The sequence below is a fragment of the Macrobrachium rosenbergii genome, unplaced genomic scaffold (assembly GCF_040412425.1).
Source record: "Macrobrachium rosenbergii isolate ZJJX-2024 unplaced genomic scaffold, ASM4041242v1 171, whole genome shotgun sequence".
Lineage (NCBI taxonomy): Eukaryota > Metazoa > Arthropoda > Malacostraca > Decapoda > Palaemonidae > Macrobrachium > Macrobrachium rosenbergii.
Window position 1 is genome coordinate 687,081 of NW_027100729.1, and position 23,849 is coordinate 710,929.

At 43.3% G+C, this 23,849-nt stretch overlaps 1 protein-coding gene across 2 annotated transcripts; it reads left to right on the plus strand.

Annotated features, from left to right (window-relative positions):
- The first annotated feature begins 1,666 nt into the window (after positions 1–1,666).
- Positions 1,667–23,483, plus strand: DCTN4-p62 (dynactin subunit 4). Of its 2 annotated transcripts, none has more exons than XM_067102977.1 (9): positions 1,667–1,877; positions 11,410–11,480; positions 13,082–13,260; positions 14,336–14,559; positions 14,979–15,081; positions 15,464–15,647; positions 19,050–19,207; positions 20,364–20,568; positions 21,686–23,483. In XM_067102977.1, exons 1-9 carry the CDS (start codon positions 1,749–1,751, stop codon positions 21,879–21,881), a joined length of 1,449 nt encoding a protein of 482 aa, XP_066959078.1. In that variant the 5' UTR covers positions 1,667–1,748; the 3' UTR covers positions 21,882–23,483. The 2 variants fall into 2 exon arrangements, with proteins under 2 accessions (XP_066959078.1, XP_066959079.1); XM_067102978.1 differs by having other exon boundaries at positions 1,833–1,997.
- Positions 23,484–23,849: the final 366 nt, after the last annotated feature.

The window sequence follows — 23,849 nt, forward strand, 5'->3', positions numbered from 1 at the left end:
TTTTCCTCCTGTTACACCTTTCAAACCTTTCTATTCCTCCTGTTACACCTTTCAGTTCCTCCTGTTACACCTTTCAAACCTTTCTTTTCCTCCTGTTACACCTTTCAAACCTTTCTGTTCCTCCTGTTACACCTTGGTGATGAAGCGAATCTTATTACTGATCATTTGATCATTACCGATGATCTATTACTGATCACTTGATTGACAATGAATGATCAATTATCACTTAATATAAAAATATTTATATACAAAGTTTTCTCGTTTTTTTAAAACTGACGGTTAATATCCGCAGCTGACATTGCTAAAAACCCAATCAACCAATCAGAAGACAGATACAGAGGCTTTGAATCTCTAACCACGGCCCACTGGTGGCCTGGCCTATATTGCTTCTAGAAGCACAATTATGACTAACTTTAACCTTAAATTAAATCAAAATTACCGAGGAGGAGGCTAGAAGGCTGCAATTTGGTATGTCTGATGATTGGAGGGTGGATGATCAACATACCAATTTACAGCCCTCTAGCCTCAATGGTTTTCAAGATCTGAGGGTGGACAGAAACAGTGCAGACAGAATAAAGTGTGGACAGAAAAAGTGCAGACAGAATAAAGTGTGGACAGAAAAAGTGCGGACAGGGTAAAAAAAAAAACTGATTTTAGTAGAACAATATACTGTCGAGGATTACCCTTCCAAGGAGTGACCAGAGTACATGGTTATAATATTTAAGCAGTTAAAAGGAAATAACCAGAAAGGAAATAATGGTAATTATGGCATTGAATCGTTAATAGTTCTAAGAATAAGAAAAAACTTCATATTATATAACTGTTAGACTTTTGATATTCTCCATTATTTAATCTGTTTATTGTAATATATAAATTATTATTTTTGAGACGTCAATCCACAAATAAGTCTAGAGGTCCCACGTGAATGTACAAAATTCTTTTACTTGTTGATTTATTGGATATGATTAAGACTTTTCATTTTAAATTCAAATTCAAATTTTAATACGTAAATGAATACATAAATAAATAAAAAATTAAATGTTCAAGAAATGAGTCATATTGAATCACCGTCTTATCTAAGTAGAAGAAGAAGAATACTTTACGTACCAAATACTTCTGCTTGCCGATTCATTGTTTATTTTATTACTCAACGAACATTTCAATAATTATATAAATTAATTTAATAAGTAAAGTCAATAAATCAATAAAAAATGGAAGAAATGAGTCGAAATGAGTCACTCAGACTCACCGTCTCCTATCAAAACAAGAAGAAGGGTCCCCCCTCATGACGTCATAACTTAAACATACTTGCTGATTTGTTGTTTATTTTATCATCAAACGTTTGAATTTTAATTTAGATTAAAATTTTAATACGTAAATTAATAAACAGATAAATTAAAAGGTTAGAATATGGAAGAAGAGAGTGAAAATGAGTCCATTTGACTCACCGTCTTCTTTTCGTCGAAGAGAGAGAGAAGAAGAAGCTCATCCTCCCTCCACCCCGATGATGACGTCACAACGTAAACATACTTGCTGATTTGTTGTTTATTTTATCATCAAACGTTTGAATATTAATGTAAATTAACAGTTAAATATATAAATTAATAAAAAAGTAAAAAGGGTAAATATGGAAGAAGTGGGTCAAAATGAGTCCATTTGACTCACCGTCTTGTTCTCGAAGAGAGAGAAGAAGAAGCTCTTCCTCCCCCTCCCCCCCCGACGATGACGTCACCACGTAAACAACAAAGATGGCGCACCTCTTCCAGGTTGACCGCGTCCGCCTCCTGTGTTCGTGCGGCCTTTTGAAGCCCATCACCGCCATCTACTTCTGCAGGCACTGCCTCAAATTGAGGTGCGGCAACTGCGTGTCCCATGAGGTGAGGAGCGGGCCAGATTTTCGGGGGTTTAGGGGGTCAAATGGGGTCTTCTTGAGTTGTGGGTCGCCGCCGTAGGCAGCCTACGGTATGCTATTGGACGGGAGGAGACGCCCACGTCAGGTATGAGTTATTTATCCTATCTTTAATATTTATGTGGATATAAGACATCCAATATGGCCGTAATTAATCGTATTTACCCATAATTAATATTCTGGTAATTAAATGTTTATGGGGCACATTGCCCCAGGAGAGGGTACGAAGGTGAGAAGGCCTGTTTAGGGCATGACATGACATACTACGTTTGCCCATTTTTATATGTTTATTGAATTCCTGAATATATATGATTTATTACGAGGTGGTTTGGACATGCGGTCAAACTGGGAGATCCTCTGGGTTGGCTGGGCATTTGGATGGGGGCCATGGGGATACTGAAGATGGTGTAGAGGAATGGAAGTCTGACTGTGAAGACAGGCCAAACCTTTCTTAGAATGCTGTTCCCTGACCTAGCCAGGGGACTTTGCCCCCCCCCTCCCCCGGATCCCCCTGTATAACACTTAACATGAAGCTGTTGTTACTTAGTAAAGGTTACTTTTCTTGGAACACTTGTCGGAAATTAATGAGGCTAGTTACTTAGCGGCTAGTACCTTTTATATTATTCCATCATTTATGTCGTTTAAGTAGTTGCTGTTAAACCTTGTGACTGCTACCCACCCTACCCATGGGTAGCGTAGGCTGTACCCTAAGGTAGGCCATGCTAGAACCTATGTTCTAACCTTCACTACATTTCAGGACGTCCAGGTCGAGACTTTTACTCGAGAGGGGGAAAATATATTTAATGAGTGATCGTCATTTTAGAGCCAATACATCCTAACCTGGCCTGCCTTTACCTAACTTACCTCGGATGCCCTGCCCTTACCTAGTCGAGGGGTAAAATCCTCCCAAGCAAGTCGTAACTGGAGCACATACATACGACTGTAGGCTACAATATAGAAACTTCCTTTACAGAATCCCAGACAAGGTTAGGTAAAGATAGGCCTGGTTAGGTCATATTCCCCCAGAAAATGCTTAGTATGGTTAGGGGTGGCCTAGACCGGAACACTTGACCCCTTTCCTCACGTTGATCCCAATAGATTTTATAAACGTCGATATTTATGCTCTGATGCCACGAATAGAGCAGGCTTCTGCTTCTCAGCGCAGTCCCATTCCTACATGGTGTCGCTGTTTTGGATGGGCCACTTCCATCTACCACTGTGGTGCTCTTCTGCTTTGTCCAGTGCCCCTTCTCTCACAAGTCTTCCCTCACACATCTCTCCATCTCTTTCGTGGCCCTCCTTATCTTCTCTCTTGCACTTCCACCTCCATAGCATTGCTGTGTGCCTTCCCCTTCCAGTATGTCAGCGATCGCCAAGAATTGAGTCGTCCATTGAAATACCACAGTGAAAACTGATGTAGAGCTTGCTGGAAATTTTGAGATTCGACAAAAGCCTGCTGGAGATCCAGTTTCAGTCACAGTGTTCAATTGTGGGTTTGGTAGGACACAGCCCCCCAGGAGGAGTTAGGCTAGGCTGGGATTGGATTAGTTACCTAGTGGGCAGGGTTTGAGTTAAGCTGCGCCATAAGTGATTGACGAAATGAGTTGAGGTCTCGTCAGCTTAAAAAAATATTTAGTCGAGTCTTCGTTGTTCTTGCAATAAGTGGAGAGGACCCATTTCACATCTAACCAGTTAGAGAGAAAATCCACGGTAAAACGTTAACGATAAAGTGATTCTTCATTTTAAAAGGGGAAAGGAAGTTTTGCCATTGGAAACCTTTTAATACAGGATAAGGTACAGCAAAAACAAATGGTTTTACATTGGCTCTTCCCTTTTCATATGTGAAAAAAGGTTCTCTCTATTCTCTCTCTCTCCTCAGTGTTGTTCTCTTTCTGCCTGAACTCTCACAAACTCTTGTCCTTTGCCATGATTTTGTGGCTTACTTAAGGTTCTTTTATTCCTTTTACTGCACCTCCTCCTCCTCCTCCTCCTCCTCCTCCTCCTCCTCCTCTGTTCCTATCCTCTCTTTTCCATCATACTTTCCTCAACCCTCTCCTGGCAAATGTTGCAAAGTGTAACTGCAAAGTTTCCTCTTCTTACACCTTAAAAAACATTTTTATGGTCAATTTCCTTTTCAGCGCTGAATAACCACATAGATCCCAGCGCTTGGCCTTTGGCTTAAATTTTACATTCCTTTCCATGATTTGGTGGCGTTAAAAAACACTTGCTCATGATTTAGGTGGTTTAAGGATAACCTCCTCTACACTTATTTTGGCCATGATGCTTTTTCTCATGACTGCTTAAATTGGCTTTTACAAATTATAAGTGTTATGCAGATTGAATTTGCATCAAACAAACTCTACTGTAGGAACTGTGTGTCTACTCTGCAGTGGGGGGCAAGTGCCATTGATGCACCTCATGCGGTGCACTGTCAGCATTACTTTAGGTTCTTTGCAGCATCCATTCCATGGCCCCTAGCTGCAACCCCTTTCATTCCTTTTATTGTACCTCCTTTCATATTCGCTTTCTTCCACCTCACTTTCCACCCTCTCCTAACAGTTGATTCATAGTGCTTCAACTGCTTTGAGGTTTTTCTCCTGTTATGCCTTTCAAGCCTTTTGCTGTCAATTTCCGTTTTAGCGCTGAATGGCCTCATAGGTCCCAGTGCTTGGCCTTTGGCCTAAATTCTATATTTAGTTCAGTTTGGAACTGTTTCTAGAATTAAAAGATCGTTTGTTCCAACACGATATGCAAACCCTCAGTCCTTTACATTAGGGAATTACTCTCAGCGTAGGCTGGAAATGGCCGTTAAACTCTTGAGCAAGGTGGTTAGGCAGTAAATTCCGCCAGGTAGGCGGGAATACCCGCCTGCCCGGATGTAAACATTCCAGTTTGCTTCGGCCGTCGTGCGTTGCAGAATGTATTTTTCTGTATATATTATGTGTGTTTGATGGTTATTATTACAAACCCACGATTTGTGATAACCTTGCATAGCCGTCGTTCCCCTGCACTGTGTCTTGGGTTGACGGCCAAGGCGTATTGAAAGGAGCGTAACCGAGTGGCAGTGCTTCTCTCCAGTAGGCCTTCATTTAGATACTGAAGGCGTTCTCCCGTACAATCAGAAATATTAGATTGGGACGTAATATCTTCGCTCCCCTACATTGATCGGGACGTAAGAGTTCGCTTCCCCTCTTGGGCTTCCGCCCTCCGTGTACAAGGGCATGACTACTTCCTTCCTGCATGTGCTGAGTGTTGTTTTCGCCACCTGTGCTTAGAGAGTTGCGGGGCAGATGGGAGGTTGCGGGCGTCGTCTGTAAGTTACGCTTCTACGGCTCCCTTGGTGGCCTCCCCTCTGTCCTTTTCTCTCCCCTCCGTCCTTTTCTCCCCCCCTGTAGGTTCTTCCTTTCTCTCCTTCAGTAGAGATCTCTCTCCTTCTCCTTCTTCGCTCACTCGTCGGGTGAAGACCACGAAGGGGGAGGTGAGCGTCGGGCGACCTCTTCTTGGGTACCTGCTCTTGCTGCATAGGGCAATTCCCTTCATAGCGAGAGGAGTTTCCCTCTCTAATCATCTTTGCTTTTTCTTTCAGGTTGACAGTGAGCATCACAGACACAGCAGTAATTGGCTGGATATCTCAGGGGATATCTCGCACGAAGGAGTCCCGACGTTCATTAGTGTTGCTTCGGGATCGACCACAATACCTGGCTGATGACATGATTCCATGTTGGGATCGTTCCGACTCTGTTCCCGCTGATGTGGATCAATCGCTGTCATTGCTGGGCTTAATGTATGCTGTGGCAATGTCTCTGGCATATCTGTGGTCCATCTGCTCCTGCTGTTCCCTGTGTTATGCTCCTGTTAACTCGACGACAGTCTGTGGGTGGCCCTTCCTGGTCTCCTGCTGCAGCCGTCCTGATTTATCCTGTCGCTGCTGGTGACTTTCATGTGACGTTCCTGGCCATTGCAGTAGCTCCTGCCTTCCAAACCACTTCCGTAGCTCCTGCATTGGCTGTCCTGATCATGCCTGCTGCTTCTCCTGGTGGTCGTGCCCGGGGCCGCTTCCATTGTGTTCCTGCCAGCTGCCCTGGAGGTTACGATGTCCGCCATCCTGTAGAAGATGTCGGCGTAAAGGTGAAGGAAGTCGCCTTGTGGAAGTGACGTTCCTGGCTGTTGCAGTAGCTCCTGCCTTCCAAACCGCTGCCGTAGCTCCTGCATCTGTCCAAACCTGCCGCGTCTCCTGGTGGTCTTCCTGCCAGCTGCCCTGGGTGTATGTCTGCTATCCTGCATCCTGAAGATGTCCGTGAAGGTGAAACATCGCCCTGTGGAAAGTGACGTTCCTGGCTGTTGCAGTAGCTCCTGCCTTCCAAACCGCTGCCGTAGCTCCTGCATCGGGTGTCCTGATCATGCCTGCTGCGTCTCCTGGTGGTCGTGCCCGGGGCCACTTCTGTTGTGTTCCTGCCAGCTGCCCTGGAGTGTACGATGTCTGCTATCCTGTAGAAGATGTCGGCGTGAAGGTGAACGAAGTCGCCCTGTGGAAAGTGACGTTCCTGGCCATTGCAGTAGCTCCTGCCTTCCGAACCGCTGCTAGTAGCTCTTGCATCAGCTGTCCTGATCATGCCTGCTGGTTCTTCTGGTGGTGGTTTCCTGGGCCGCTTCTGTTGTGTTCCTACCTGACTGCCCTGGAGGTTACCATGTTTCGTGTCCACCATCCTGTAGGTGATGTCGGGAGTGGAGGTGAAGGAAGCTGGCCTGTGGAAGTAGCCGCCGTTGTCTTCATCTTATCTTTGATTTCGACTTCTGCTATGTCTTCCCTTCCTCTCCCAAGGTCCAAGGGGGTCCCGGATATCATACATACCCCTGTCGGCCGAAGGAGAGGAAGGCTGCTTCTTCCCCTTAGTGCCCTTGGACGTGTAGGGGCTGCCTCCTTCCGAGGAGGCAGTGGGTCTCTTGTTGGTTCTTCCTGACCTTCGGGTTAGGAACAGATTCGCATAGCCCTGGGTTTTGTGTTTCGGGAGCCGCGGGCACGCAGACCTCGGTCGCGATCCTGTTCCCAGTTCTAGAGGTTCCGCCTCTAAGACGGGGGCTGCTTCGGGGACTCGTTCGTGAACCACTCCGAGTGCTCGAGATTCTATGGAATATCGAGTATCCTGATCTGGTCTGGAGAATATTTCCTGGGCCCAGTTCGGGAGCAGTGCGAGAGAAAGGGCCAAGGCACCCAGGTGTCTCAGCCCTTCCCGCCAGCACCACAAGCACTCTGAGTGCTTGCCAGTGCTCGGTTGGGTTCCCAGCCTGGTGTCTCAATCCTGTCGGTTTGAACACCAGAAGAAGCAGGGAAGAGATTCCCTTCTGGAGTCCTGCAGGACTTCTAAGGGACTGACTCTCTTTCGGGAGACAAGTTTCACTCGTTGGCTCTTGAGCCGATTCGCATTCTCCAGTGGGGTCTGGCGTTTCGTGGGTTGTGAGAGCACGGCCTCTTGAGGCCGCGCCGTCGTTGCCAGTCTTGGAAGTCTGCGTCTAAGACTGGTTCTGTGCCTGGCTCTTTCGATCTCTTAGGAAACTGAAAGCAGCTGCTCCCGATTTTTGGGAGTCTCGTGGGTAGCTCGAATTCTATGAATCACGCGTGCTCTCCTGACGAGAGGCACATGACGAGAGAAAGTGCCAAGACACCCAGGTGTCTGGGTGCCAAAACGCCAGATGTCTGGAAGCTGAGACGCCAGGTGTCTCGATACTGCCCGCCAGCTACTTCGGTTGCTTGGCCGGTTTCATTCTTGTGTCTTGAACCTTAGGGTTCGAGCATGCAGGGTAGCAGACACAGAATTCCCCTTTGAACCTTCTTCTCGAGGGGCCTCAGCCTCGGAGTTTAGAGTACGGGAAACTAGCAATAGTTCACGGCAGACGAGTTCTGCCCTGTCCAGTTCCGATTGTGTTCGTTCGATCGGCTCGGCTTGGCCCCTGGTCGCACTTACGAGACTGGCTCGGCTTGCTTGCCCCGCCCAGCCCTTGGTCGTGCTTGCGAGACTGGCCCAGCTCAGCTTGGCTCGCCCTGCCTGCCTCCCGATCCACCGCATACCTCCCAGTCTGAATCGCGTTCGTGCGATTGACTCAGCTCGGCCCCATATGTTTTTTCCGAATCAGGTTCTCAGCTCTGTTTGAATGAACTTTCTTGCTCTTCCCAGGAAAGTGCTTTGCCACGGCACAAGCGCTCTTCTTCCCTCGTGTAGCAGTAATCTCCGGTTGATTATCGTTCATGGTCCGCCTCTCCTGCTGGTTTTACTGGCAGGACAGGTAGGGGTACTCTTTCTCCTCACCTGTTCTCTTTTCCTCTCGGTTGTTCCGAGAGGCATGAGACGGACAGAGAGCTCTTCAGAGTTCGGCTTCATAGTGTGCTTTGGGTGTCGGTCCCCCGATTGTCTCGTAGTACAACCAGGTAGCCGAGGAGGGTTTCATGGGATGTGTCAAGGCTCCCTCCAAGGGCAGAGGCACAAGTTTCATGCTTCGGAAGCAGCGAGGGTCTTTCAAGTTGCAATGGCCCTCGGTTTTCGGAGAACTTCGCTCCGGTTCGTCAGCGCAAGGATCCCTGGGACAAGACTGCGACTCCCCCAATGAATAATTGTCATCACTCACAACCATTGCAGTTCCTGAGGGGCCAAGAGTGTCGGTGGCCGCCACGGTCCTTGCTTCCAAGAGTGTTCTCGACCGGATGAACTCTCTTCTTGGGAGAAGGAGTTCATTCAGGTCGAGACACCAAGCTTCTCCCCTACCTTGACAGAATACGAATTCTTCTCTTATCTTGCTCCGGCCTTGGCGTAGAAGATGGAAGAATAGGTGAAGGGGAGCAATACCTCGACTCCTCGGATGTTGTAGGTGGACTCCGAATCCTTCGGCATCTATTGTCGTGTTCGAGTTGTCCTTGTTTCCCTCCTCCTTGGACTTTGTATCGATGATCCAGATCATTCATTACTTTGTCCTTTTGGCAGCTGTGGTACTTTCCGAAAAGGCTCGACACTCCTAACCTGCATGTCGTCGACATCTTCGTTAGTACTCTCTCTCCCAAGGATGAAATGCCTAAGGACACATCTTCCTCCTGACTTCGTGAAGTGATCGAAGGAGGTACTCGGCAGCTGACGATGACGATACTGGTACCTTCCACCCAAGAGCTCACGAAGCCGATGGCGTGGTCCATCCCTCGCATTCCGGAAGTTTCTGTCGGGCTGGAAGCAAGACGTGGTCTCATAGACCACACACTTGTCTTCCTAAGGTCTTGCCCACAGGCCCTTGGAACCTTTTTTCCTTGGCCCTGTGGTGGCTGCTGAACAAGTGTTGCCTTACCCAGCTCCTTCATGAGGATGAGTAGCATCTCGCATAAGGTGTTGGTTCTGGAAGTGAGAAGGATACTGAGAGTGACTGGCCTCTCCTCCTCCTTCCCCGTCATTTCTACTTCTCCTCCTTCGGGATGAGAATAGGACTCGAACCAACACGTGCTGGACCTGGCGCTGATGCGGTAAGATTACACATTGAGCACCCATTCTATTTTTCTCCTAGAATCACAGAAGCAATTCCGTTCCTTCCTCTAGCAAGGGGAGGAAGGAGAGCCTGGCAATAAGGGAAACCCTATCTCAGCTTTTCCTTACTGCCTCCGACTCTAAGATTCTTCCAGCCTTTTTCGTATAAGTCACGTTTCCTCACTCATGCAAAAAGGTCCAGTATCTGACGTTTAATCTTGCAGTTCCTACACTCCGATCAACATGTCTGAGGCTCGGGTACTCCTCCTTGCTCTTTCGACCAGGAGGAGTAACCCAGGTGTGTAGAACTCCAGTCAGTTCAGGAGACTCACTCAGATTCCTCCCTCCAACCAGTGAGTCTTCCTAATGTAAAGGACCGATGGTTTGTATATCGTGTTGGAACAAATCACAGTTTTTGAAAGTAAGTTGTGTTTTTCCTAACTATACAAACCTGATGTCCTTTACATTACATATTATGCCCACCTCATGCCACCCCTCAATCTGAACCTGGACCGAAAGGCAAACTGGAATGTTTACATGCGGGCAGGCAGGTATTCTCGCCTACCTGGCGGTAGTTAACACCTGACCACCTTGCTCAAGAGTTTTAACGGTCGTTTCCAGCCTACGCTGAAAGTAATTCCTAATGTAAAGGACCCCAGGTTTGCATGGTTAGGAAAAATACAATTTACTTTCAAAAATTGTGATTTCAATTCCATGATTTGGTGGCGTTAAAAAACGCTTGCTCATGATTTAGGTGGTTTAAGGATAACCTCCACTACCCTTATTTTGGCCATGATGCTTTTTCTCATGACTGCTTAAATTGGCTTTTACAAATTATGTGTTATGCAAATTGAATTTGCATAACACAAACTCTCTTCCATCTTACTTTCCTCAGCCTGCTCTGCGACTGCGAGGTTTTACTCCTGTTACGTGTCTGTAACCTTTTACTCTCAGTTGTCCTTTCGGAACTTAGTGACCTGATAGGTCCCAGCACTTGGCCTTTGGCACAAATCCTATTGTATTATTATTATTATATTCCTCCTGTAGCAGTGTGCTGCTTAATTCTAGGTCGTTGAGTTTGTTCAGAGGATTCTGCCCTAAGGGAATTGATGTTGCTTTCTCGCCAAACGCCTGTCGAACGATGTTCGTGAGTGCCTGCGTTTTAAGGTGTCCCTAAAATGAGAGGTAGCTTTGTCATTTAGCAGGTACATTACACAGTCTGTTACATACTAATGAACTTGGGACGTTTTGGTGCCCTTTTTGTGTCCCGCAGTTGGAACTTCTTCTTCAGAAGTTCAAGCGAAGGCACAGTGCATTACTACCCTGATACTATTCTTCTTGCATTTTATTATGTTTTTATCTATTTATTGATTTATTTCTTTTTTTTTTAATAAGTGGTATATATATATCTCCTCTTTCTGTACTTCCCCTCACTTCTTCCTCGTGAGCACCTCAATAATATTCTTTGGAAGCTTCAGTTTCAAGTCAGTGGCTCCTTTGGTGGGATTCTTCTTGTTCCATATTGATAGGATTCAGCGACTGAATAATAATAATAATAATATAGAAATACTGCGCAGCATTTGTGCAGCAATGTAGAAACACTGCGCAGCATTTGTGCAGCAATGTAGAAATACTGCGCAGCATTTGTGCAGCAATATAGAAATACTGCGCAGCATTTGCAGCAATGTAGAAATTCTGCACAGCATTTGTATGTAGAAATTCAGTGCAGCATTTGTGCAGCAATGTAGAAATACTGCAGCATTTATGTAGTAATGTAGAAATTCTGCACAGCATTTGTACAGTGATGTAGAAATTCAGTGCAGCATGCAGAAATTCAATGCAGCTTTTATGCAGCAATGTAGAAATACTGTTCAGTATTTATGCAGCGATGTAGAAATACTGTGCAGCATTTATACAGTGATGTAGAAATTCAGTGCAGCATTCATGCAGCGACACGGAAATACTGCACAGCATTTATACATTTATCGTTTTCAATTCCAGGTCGATACCCTCTTCTGCCCCAACTGCCTGGAGAACATGCCCTCGACTGAGGCTCGCCTGAAGAAAAATAGGTGGGTACTTTGACTGTACCTCCTTTCATATTCTCTCTCTCTCTCTCTCTCTCTCTCTCTCTCTCTCTCTCTCTCTCTCTCTCTCTCTCTCTCTCTCTCTCTCTCTCTCTCTCTCTCTCTTCCATCTCAACTTCCTGGGTTGTTTTGTAGTGCGTCAACTTCTAAAGGCTCTCCTCATCCTCTTACTTACGCCTTTCGAACCTTTCTGTTCCTCCTGTTAACCTTTCAGACTTTTCTGTTCCTCCTTGTATGCCTTTCAAACCTTTCTCTTCCTCCTTTAATGCCCTTCAAACCTTTTTCTTCCTCCTTTTATGCCCTTCAAACCTTTCTGTTCCTCCTTTTACACCTTTCCAACCTTTCTATTCCTCCTTTTACACCTTTCAAACCTTTCTGTTCCTCCTTTTATGCCTTTCAAACCTTTCTATTCCTCTGAGTTTTCCCTTTTGCCGTGAATGACCTTTTGTTAAACATTTTGCCTTGGCTGCAAAATCCAGATCACAAGATTGCGGGAAAACGGAAGCAGTGGAGAGAATTGCAAAGCTAGCAAGGTAGACGAGTTTTCTGTACAGCTTATAATCAAGGCCACCAAAAATACATCTGCCTTTCAGTGGTCTCGGTATGCTGCTGTATGAGCCACGGCCCAGTGGTGGCCTGGCCTATATCTTTGCCAGACATACTGAGGAGGCGGAGGAGGCTAGAGGGCTGCAATTTGGTATGTTTGATGACTGGAGGGTGGATGATCAACATACCAATTTGCAGCCCTCTAGCCTCTGTAGTTTTCATTTTATTTAAGGTTAAAGTTAGCCATAATTGTGCGTCTGGCAATGATACAAGGCAGACCACCACCGGGCCGTGGTTAAATGTTTCTAGACCACCAAAAGATATTTACTCATTTATTTTATATTCTTTTTAATCTATATTTACTAAATATTCTTCTTTCTTTAAAGCATTATAATGAACATTACTTTCAATAATTCAGTTTATCTTAATTGCAAAATCATTGAAACTATTTTTTACCCTAATTGCAAAATCTTAAGCTGTTTTTGTCATGGCTGAAAAATCGTATAAACTGTTTTTGGCAGAATTGCAGTTCCCCAAGCTGTTTTTAGCCTTACAGATTCATCATAATTGCAATTTCTTTCTTAAGCTGTTTTCATCATACAGTAATTGTAACTTCTTGCACTTTTTTTTTTTTATCGTACAATAATTGTAATTCCTTAAGCTGTTTTTACCATAATTGCAATTGTTTTCATCATACAGCAATTGCAGTTCCTTAAGCTGTTTTTATCGCACAACAGTTGCAGTCTCTTGAGCTGTTTTTACCATAATTACAATTTCTTTCTTAAGCTGTTTTCATCATGCGATAATTGCAATTTCTTATGCTGTTTTTGTCGTAATTGCAGTTTCTTGAGCTGTTTTTATCGTACAATAATTGCAATCTCTTGAGCTGTTTTTACCATAATTGCAATTTCTTTCTTAAGCTGTTTTCATCATACAATAACTGCAATTCCTTAAGCCGTTTCTATCGTACAATAATTGCGATTTTTTTAGCTGTTTTTACCATAATTGCAATTTTCCTTAATCTGTTTTCAACCTCACAGATGCGCCAACTGCTTCGACTGCCCGAGCTGCGGCCACACCCTCTCCACTCGGGCCACGAGCATCCAGGCGCCCAATCCAGACGACTCGAGCAAGACCGTGGCGAGGAAGGTGTATTACCTGGCTTGCACAGGCTGCCGATGGACCTCGAGGGACGTCGGTCTCAACGACCAGACCGTCGGTAAGTTTGGGGAGGAGGAGGCCTCAGATCCGACTTCTTAGTTTACGCTTAATTTACTGGAAAATCATTTTATGCCGCAGAGGTACCCAGGAGAACACTGCCCTAAAATGCAAAAATGCAAAACTGAGAAGAATGGTATTTACTCCCTTACCTTACTACTGATTTTGCAGACACTGCAGATGGGACCCCCTGAATACTCGTTGAAAGCTTTGAAGAGTCATTCTGTAACTGCAATAAGTTTTGTATTAGTGTTTCACGAGCCCAGTGGGTGGCATATCTCAATTTCGACAATTTTGCAGATTCTGCAGTTTTCCATTTTAAGGCAAAATTAAAGCATAGGGACCATTTTCTTCTAGATATCAAAACTTTTCTGTGTTAAAGTCAGTTTCAGAACTCTCCAGAATTTCAGGTGCTTGGGCATCCTTGTAATACCATTACATTACTCCTGTCCAGTAAATCTCGTGTGTGCTCATGATAAAATCATAAATATTATTTTATCGAGCTGGAATCTTTGTGGAATCTGCTGAGACATTACTTTTGAACTGTTTACATTGATCAAGGCCTGTGTAACGCATTCATAATGTAATGTATACATTTGTATAAGTGTAGCTCTTTTAGTCAGATGTATTTTTAATTTTAAGATGTCTTTCTTGAGTAAGAAAAATCACTGGAGAATATTTTTATAAAATAGCTGAACAAAGCTATTTTTTTTTAATGTTCAGAAGCCGAGAGAACAGACGACCTTGTGCGCCATGGTCTAGTCTAGGCCCAGAGAAAGTAAGAAAAAGGGAGAGAGTGAGAGATATTTTATAGAATTATACATTTATGGAGTGTCTGAAACTTTATGCTGAGATAGAGAGAGAGAGATTCTTTGTGGACTAATGCATTTATGGAGTGTATGACAGGAGAGAGAGAGAGTATGGCGATAAAAATCAAAAGCAATCAACTCTGGGGTCATTTGCTAGGCCAGATAGTAGTCGATTTCTGCATAGGCGTCAACTTTTAGAGGTTTGTGGCACTGTCATGGACTTATTGTGCCATTACGGCGATAATTGACATCGTCTCTCTCTTCCAGCCACCGGAGGCTGGGCCGAACAGGACAACGAACACTACAAGTACCTCCAGAGCCTCCTCGAACACTATCGCTCGGTCGCGCAGCGCGAGAAGGTGGAGAGGGAGAGAAAGCGGTCCTCCTACCGCAAGTCTTCGTACCTGAGCCTGTCTGAGAAGTACAGCCTGTCTCCCTCTTCGATGATTGGTCGAAAGTCTCTCTCGTCATTCTCGTCCCTGTCGTCGAAGGTGAGAAACAGTCTCTCTCTCTCTCTCTCTCTCTCTCTCTCTCTCTCTCTCTCTCTCTCTCTCTCTCTCTCTCTCTCTCTCTCTCTCTCTCTCTCTCGTAGTTCCTAACCTTTTGCCTCTATGAAAATGGAAGGCATATTAGAAATATTCATTAATATCCTTTGCCTCAAATTGTGTAAAAGGTACTAAAGATTACTTCTCTTCCGGGTTAGCTGTCTAGCTCCTCAAACTTAGCCTCACCACAGTTTTCACGATGTCATATCGGCCCTGAGAATCTAGAAAAGTAACTGCTTGGTCAGTCAGAGTTAGCTCTCATGCAACAGAGAAGTAACTGCTTGGTCTGAGTTAACTTTCGTGACAACAGAACAGCCATAAATTCATAAATTTCGGTAACTAAGACGCGTCTTTCATATCTGCAGGGTGACCCCGGGCTCACGTCTGAGCTGACGCCCTGTGAAGCTGAGGAAGAAGTGGACGGCCTCCCTGACAACATATTCACGGAGGACATCATCCTCTCGGCAGGTTAGTTGGCCCATTATTGCAGTTAGCGGGCTCGATTCCCTGCAACACATTAACGTGACTTCAGGAATCCAAGACTCTAAAACAAACGTTTAATCTACAAAAAATCTCAGGAATGCAAGATTCTAAAATATAAAGGTTTAATCTACAGACACAAACAGGTTTAATCTCTGTCGACTCGATGTAGAAAGAGTTTCGCCTCAATTTGAGAAACATTTGGTCCCTTTTGCATGACTCTGACAAGTGAAGAGGCTCAGTGTATGTCAGAGGATGTGATTAGGTCAGGAGAGGTCAGGATTAGATCAGGATAAGTAACTTTGGGGCTTGACGACTCCCCGGACAAGCTGCTGGTCCGCGTGATGTTTTAATATCTTCCGATTTTCAGTGACGACGATGGATCAGCGCATGGCATCTCCCGAGTGGCAGCCCGAAGAGACGAAGGCCCTGTATCCCCTTCACAAGCACATCCTGGTCAAGCGTTCGCTGAGATGCCGCTACTGCGAGCACAACCTGTCGAAGCCGGAGTATAATCCGTCCTCCGTGAAGTTTAAGATCCAGCTCAGTGCATTGTAAGGATGTTTTTACGTTTGTTGATGTTTCTTGCTATATAAAAATTATGGAGGAGTTTAATACGCCTGAAGGAAGTTCTTGAAATGCTAGGAATGTTTCCATCAGTGCATCTCATGCAGTGCACCGTGGACATGGCTCGAGGTTCTTTGCACACTGTCCCTTCCATGGTCCCCGGCTGCTGCAACCCCTTCCATTCCTTTGGCTGTACCTCCTCCTCTCCTAACAATTGTTTCATTGTGCTTCAACTGCAGAAGGTTGTCCTCCCCGTTTGCCTTTCAAACCTTTCTATTCCCCCTCGGTTTCCCTTTCAGCTCTGAACAACCTCATTATTATTATTATTCTAGCTCCTAGCTCTTCAGCCTTTTTGTAGCCAAACTTTTTCTATATTCCTCTCCCTCTTGCTATGTCAGCAGGAAAGGACAAGTTGGTCATACATTTCTCAATGAAATTCCCATTCTTGTGTAGAGATGACTTTGTCTTTGCTAGAAAAAAAGTGGGATGACGTTGCAGGAAAAACATTATTATTATTATTATTATTATTATTATTATTATTATTATTATTATTATTGAGAAGATGAAGAAGAACCCTGTTCATACAGAACAAGAAGCCCACAAAAGGGGCCATTGCCTTAAAATTCGAGAACCTTCCACAGAATATTACAGCATTCATTTGAAAGAAGTGACAGAAGGTAACAGAAAATGCAGAACGACGAGATATCAGTTATTCGAAAATAAAAAGATAAATTAACAAATGAATAATTAAAAAGATAAAGATGGAAGTAAATGATTAAAAATACAGAAAGGTGTTTGAAGTAATGCCAAATTGGTATTTGGTACCCAACTTGGGCACATATCAGTGAGAATTACATGGATTGTCATTCATTTAATGCACTGTATGCATTACTAAAGGTTCTTTGCAGCGTCCCTTCGGCCCCTAGTTGCAACCCATCACTCCTTTTACTATACCTTCATTCATAGTTTTATCTTTTACCATCTTGCTATCCTTAACCCTCTCCTAACAGTTATTTCATATTGCAATTGCAAGGGTTTCCTCCTGTTACACCTTTCGAACCTACCTTCTCACAATATCCTTTCCAGCGCTGAATAACCTCATAGGTCCCAGTGCTTGGCCTTTGGCCTAAACTCGATGATCCATTCCAAACTATTTAACAGATTTTATTTGTAGCCAGAATAAAACTCCAAGCAAACTGAGTATAGTATTAAACCTGATGTTAGAAAAAGACACACTACTTGCAAAATCAGCTACATAGGTCAGGTAAAGAAGACCGCTGAGGATGTTTGTTGCCGTATTTTTATGCAGTGAGCATAATAAACTCGCATTTCACCTGCGCCAAAAATTATTGAAATGCGGAAGGCTGACCAGCAATTACTTGACACAGTCCAGACTTTGTACCATTCTCATTTTCATACTTGCAAGCCCTACAAGTTGCCAAAGCAACAAAAATATCCTACTTTTCACTGCAATATTATCCTATGCCACCTGTCCTTCCATTGCTCTCCTTATGCATCCAGAGTATCAGACATCCTCATCTAATACAGGCAGTCCCTGGATTACGAAGGGCTTGGTTTACGACGTTCTTCAAATACATTCATCAGCAAAATTTGAAGTTTTTTTGTTATGAAAAACTCAATAAAATGCAGGTTACATCGTTTTCAAGACACCCTAAGGCTTACGACGCAGTGTCGGAACAGAACCCCTGTCTTAACCGAGGACTGCCTGTATTCTCGTGCGACACCGACCATTATATTCGACACATAGTCCTGCATTTTCATGCACAACAGCTCCCGAACCACTGCGTTCCCGGCTGGACCTTCTGTTAAGCTTCCTTTCTTCGTAGACTTCCAAGTGATGCTAGAGATTAATAGCTCTTTGCAGCATCCCAGCTACATTGATACCTTATTCAACTGTTCCTTCTCTCTCTTCCTCCTCATCTGTTGAACTTCTGTAACGTTGCTTGCGGGCGGACCATATGAAACCAGACATGATAATTGGTCGACACATTCAACTACTTTTTAATAACTAAGACTTCCTTTCACCCAGTCATTAAACCATGCATCATGAGTTTGGGAGATATCTTGAACCCTACCACTGCCAGGGCATGGAAGAAAGATGAGAAGTAATGGAGAGCGATTAGGGTCAGCAAGGTTAGAAGCGCTTGCTCGACACAGACATCAGGAAGACCCCATCTTTGTCAAATGGTTCCTAGGAAGAAGGGAATCTTAGCTTTTCAGACCTTTATGCAGTCAAAGATTATTATTATTATTATTATTATTATTATTATTATTATTATTATTATTATTATTGTTATTATTATTATTATTATTATTATTATTATTATTATTTCTGTATTATTATTATTCATAAGATGAAACCTATTCATGTGGAACAAGCTCACAGGGGCCACTGACTTGAAATTGGAGCTTCAAAGAATATGGTGCTCTTGAGGAAGGACATAGTAAGAGCAGGTAAAGGGAACTACATAAAGAAGAGATCCCACTCGTTAAAGAGACAAAATAAATCCTCCGGGAGTCTCTTCCACAGTCCAATGGTGCGAGGAACGAAGGACCTGTGGAACTGAGAAGTTTGACATTTACTGCGTACTGGTGCTTTTGCTGTTCAGCGAATCTCGTTGCTTATTTCCGCAAGAAGTTTATTGGCAAAGCCGTCGTTTTGGGAAAATATATTTGCGGATTAGGTAAACCCATTTCACTGTTCTCCTTGCATTTGAATACATTTTTAGCCATTTATTAATTAAATTTTATAATTGAGAGCTCTTTCTTTCTTTCTGTATTTCATTTTACCTCCTCTTACTTCTGAAAATAGAAATAAGGGGGATATGGAATATGCCAGTGGAAATTGTACCCATAATCTTTGGAACACTAGGCACTATCCCAAGAGCCTGAGAAGGAATCTGGAAAAACTAGGTGCCGAAGTAGCTCCAGGACTCTTGCAGAAGAGTGCGCTACTAGAAACAGTGCACGTAGTGAGAAAAGTGATGGACTCCTAAGGAGGCAGGATGCAACCCAGAACCCCACTATAAATACCACCCAGTCGAATAGGATGACTGAAATAGAAAAAAAAATAGAAATGATAATAATAAAAATCACTTGGTTCAGCAGACAAAATGAATTATGTGATGCTCTGTGGCCCCTACCTGCAACCTCTTCCATTCCTTTTACTGTACCTCAGTTCATATTCTCGTCTTCCATCTTGCTATCCACCCTTTCCTAAAAATTATTTCATAGTGTTACTGCTTTGAGGTTTTCTTCCTGTTACTCCTTTCATCCCTCGCTTTCAGTCCCCCTTCCAGCGCCGAATGACCTCGTCATGGGTCCCAGCACTTGGTCTTTGGCCTAAATTTTACATTGTTCAATTCCAGCTATCACGTGCCGGAAGTTCGCATGGTCAGGCAGGTTGAGCTGAAGATTGAAAAGGAGACCAACGTCCAAATCTCGCTCTGCAATCCCACGCCCCACGACATGACCGTCGCTCTACTGCCTTTCGTCCCGGAGGCTTACATTGCCGCTCTGCAGAAAGGTAATATATTTGTGTTCTTAGGTGAATTTGAAAGCTTCATTAATGTGAATTTGAAAGCTTAATCGAGGTGCATTTCACAGCTTAATCAATGTAAATTTCAAAGCTTAATCAAGGTGAATTTGAAAGCTTAATCAAAGTGCATTTCAAAGCTTATTCAAGGTGAATTTTAAAGCTTAGAGAGCAGATGCAGGGTAGGAAGACGGGTAGGTTTGAGAAATCCTAACCCAACTTAGGACACCCCCCAAGGAGACACACACATTACCCAAGCTTAGTAACGTACGCTAACTTTGTACTTCAATAACTTTTTTTCTTACATCTGTGATCTACGTTTCAGCTTTTTATTATTTGCAGATTCTTGTACCTTCCAGAAACTGATTAGGCAAACTGATAAGCTCTCTCTTATTGTCTGTTAGTGTATCGGATTTTTGGAGCACGTGGCCTTCAGATCAGCAACAGATTCTATGAGTACAGTTGAATATATCTGCCTATTTTGATAATTCAAACAACAAGAATCCCCTCTAAAAATGCCTGTACCTGAGTATTGTAATAGTTTTATCACAAGAGTCACAAAAATATGAAAATACGGTAATTAGTGAATATTTCTCAGTGAAAAATACCACGAATAGGCGAATCGTGTGGTTGTAGTTTATTTAGAAATAAGTGCAGGCTGTAATGTATAGTCTTTGTTGCATCAGGTAACAATGACTAATCATTTGCCACTTATCAGAGAGCCAGACCCTGTAAGTATCTCTTAAATCGAGGTGCTACTCATAGTCTAAACTCTTAGGTACAAGGTATTCCATATAGTTTTTAGCCTTCAGTCCCAAGTTGCAACCCCTTTCTGTACCACCTCTGTTTATATTCTCTTTCTTCCATCTTACTTTCCTTAACCCTCTCCTGACAATTGTTTCGTAGCGCAACTGTGAGGTTTTCCTCCTGTTACACTTTTCAAACCTCCTTTACTCTCAATTTCCCTTGCAGCGCTGAATGGCCTCAGAGGCCCCAGTGTTTGTCCTTTTTGGACAAAATTTTATAGTCCAATACCAATCAGCCCTGTGAGACTTACGAACGTCAGATTACTGGTCTAGTCAAACTATTTATTTGTGATAATAGTAATAATAATAATGATAATAATAATGATAATGAATATTTACAGGCGAAGAGCAGGCAGCGGAAGCGGCAGCAAGCAGCCTGAACACGAGCAGTCTGGTCCGAGTCGTGGAGATTCCCAGGGAGGAGGACGACCTGGTCCTCACCGCGGACGTTGCCTTACCCCAGGGCCAGTTCGTCCTGTCGGCCCGAGACGATACGGCCGAATACGACGACCAGGACTCGAATTCTAACTACAAGGACGACCCCCAGTGAGTCTGCGAGTAAAAAAAGAACAACAGGTCTCGGAAGGGGCGGAGAGGTCCTGTTTCCTTTTGGGAAGGGATTGGTAGGCCACTGGTATACAAAACTACCCTGACAGTAAGACGAAGCATAGTTATGATATGTACGGTGGAGAGATCATATGAAGTTTTCACTAAAACAGCCCCGTAAGGGGATAGTGCCACCAGTGCACGTCTCGTGGTGCACTGTAGGCATTACTAAAGGTCCTTTGCAGCGTCCCTTCCTCGGCGTGTAGTTGCTATAATATTCTCTTCCATCTTATTTTCCTCAATCCTCTCCTCCTGACAGTTGATTCATAGTACTGTCAGTTTCACTTTCCTGTTTCTGTGCAGATATGCTGTTGTTGTAGTGTAGGCCTCTTATTCTGAATGGGGATTGGCAAGGACATCTTTCTTTACATATTTTGTCTGGTTTATTGATTGATTTACGGTGACTGAAACTGGCGTCACAACTGGAAGATAGGCTGGTGTCTTAGAGATTAAAAGATTTTTTAGATATTTTACGAGACAGATTCAGGAAATCATGAAAAATGTCTATAGGTGGGACTTGGACATGTTGAGAGAGGGAGAGAAACTCATTTCACCTTAAATGTCTTTTAAGTTAGATCATTATATAGAAATTTTCTGACAACAATGACCTCTTTACAATTTTTCGAATGTCCTACATTAAAATAAACCTGTCCATCCTCAAGATGGAGCTAAAACTAACGTAATACCACGAAACGTAAATTCACATTGAACGATGCAGGAAAATCATTGCTCTATTTATTAATTTATTTTCTCTTTTTAATGAGTGAGATCTCTTCTTTCAGTGTTTCTCTTTACCTCTTCTTACTTCCTCCTAATGAACACCATAATATTCTTTGGAAGCTTGAATTTCAAGTCAATGGCCCCTTTAGTGGGCTTGTTCCATATGGATAGGATTCTTCATCATCTGAATAATAATAATAATGATAATAATAGATACGACTCCAAAACTCTCAGACGGTTAAGGAAACGAAAGAGTTTTGGGGTATTTTGATTAATCGTAAGGAAACAAATGACTGTGGATTGTTTTAACTCAGAAATATTTCTCGTATCTTTCCAGAGTGGTGGCGTGGCGCAGAGCGAACAAAGTCGGCGTCAACCTCCTAGTGACGCCGAAGAAGGACACCGAGCGAGCGGTCGTGGGATTCATCCTGCGATACGACTACACAAACACCGTGGCAACGGCCACGGAGTCGCGAACGGTCACCCTGAATATGCCTGTCGTTGTAGATGTGGGTCCTGTGGACAAGGAGTAGTTCGTAGACCGTAATTTATCTCGTTTCATCATTGATAATTGTTTCCAGTTCGTTAACATGGAGATTTAGCTCACGAAAGGCGTAACTTTGCACTTGTCTTTTGGACGTGAGAGGCGAGCTTCTGGGTAATGCTCGTGGAATAGGTGCTTCTGGATTTGCTGTTACGGAGACGGATTGTCTTTGCCTTAGTGAATATCCACTTCTCATGTTTCTTTACGATAGAATCACAGGTCTGTTTGCAATCTTATTCCTGTAGGAATTATCAACGCACACTCGGAAGTGGCTCTCCTTACGAATACCCAGGTCTGCTTACGCGTTACAGACTTCTAGAAGAATTTTTAAACAGAGAAGACTTCTAGAATGTTATCTAGCACATTATATGTCTTCTTAGTTTACTTGTAATACTGTGAATACATTTTTACATTTTCATTAACTGTGGATGTTGTTTGAGCTGCACACACTTCATTTCGTAATGTTGCCTCTTCAAATATAATTTAAGGGACTCGTAGCTTTTAGAAATTGCCGTATGTGATATTTAGACGTAAAAACTTCTATTTAATCAGTGTGCGAGCTTTGAATGTGGGCATATTTTCCAGGTAACTTACTGAACTTGAGAAATTCAGTAAAAATTTTGGGATTGTAAGCTTTTATATGAGATGTGGTACAGCATTTTAAAGCCTTTTGAATTGTGTCCCTCACATAGTCTTGATTAGGACTTTGCTTTTTCAGTCTCGTCAAAAACAGATTCGGTCGTAGATTTTCCAGTCGTCACCTTCGTCCGACTTCAGTTTTAAACTTGTTCACAGCCTCATTCTCAACCAGTGAGACATATTTCTTGATACGTCCTGCTCGTTCTTAGCCTTTGATCTTAAATCATAGCCGGGGAAAAGTTGTAGGAACTTGGTCAGGTAGAGGAAGGATCCATAATGTACTATCTGTCGTTATATCCATCTCCTTTTGATTAAATTTTTGAAGTTGGGCAGATTAGTCTAATTGTCATTTTGCGCAAACTTAACATTATTACCAATTTCGGTCAAAATACGTTTTACCTGTTATTGAGATATTATGTTAGCAGACAGAGTCAAGTTGAAAAAATGATCTCCTGCGTCATTGAGAGATACAGGGAGACAGAAAAGCTAAAGTAAGTCGGTGTTTCGCCGTTATCGGCGCTCACAGCACTGTAGCTTGATGTTGCATCAACTTACAGATCCATTACCGTGATGCCTATTCTTGCCGTTAGTGCCGTCAGCGGTGCTTATGGCACTGTAGCTTAATGCAACATCAAGTTAACGTGCTGGAAAAGTGCCGTGAGATCGAATCCACCCAAGTCGGTGACGCACTGCATATGTTGACTGCTCTTGCGATGTTGTGGAGTAAGGTATCGAAATGAGTCTAGCCTCATACTGCCTGTCTTTGAATGCAGCTTCAAAATTTGTGCAACTTTTAGGGAAATATTGGTATTCTACCTTAAGTAACTTACAAATTACTTCCTGCTGTGTAATTGACAGTTGTTTCAGAGCTAGATGCTTGACTTAATATAAGGGATTCATATCAAATTATAAAGTTATATATCTATATATATATATAAATATGGAATCTTAATGCAAAGGTTTTTCATTCTCCCACAATATTAAACGGACAGATGACGTCGTCGTGATGTTTGCAACAAACATCTTCCAATGTGAGGGTGTTTTAAATCCTCCCATTGCCAAACGTTACAGACACCACCCTACTTTCCAACACTGAACTTACAAACATTCAGAGATACAAACAAACAGGATTGCTAATTAAAATTGTGTCCAGAGCGCTCCCCTTTGCCACCCGTAAGTTCAGATTTTGTTTTGTGCACCTATCCTGTACATCAGTTGCTGTGCGTACGGTGTATTGTTTAAGGATGAAAAAACGTACGGTACTGCATTGATTTTATATCATACTGTACTTAAATAGGCATGAAGAGTACAGTAACCA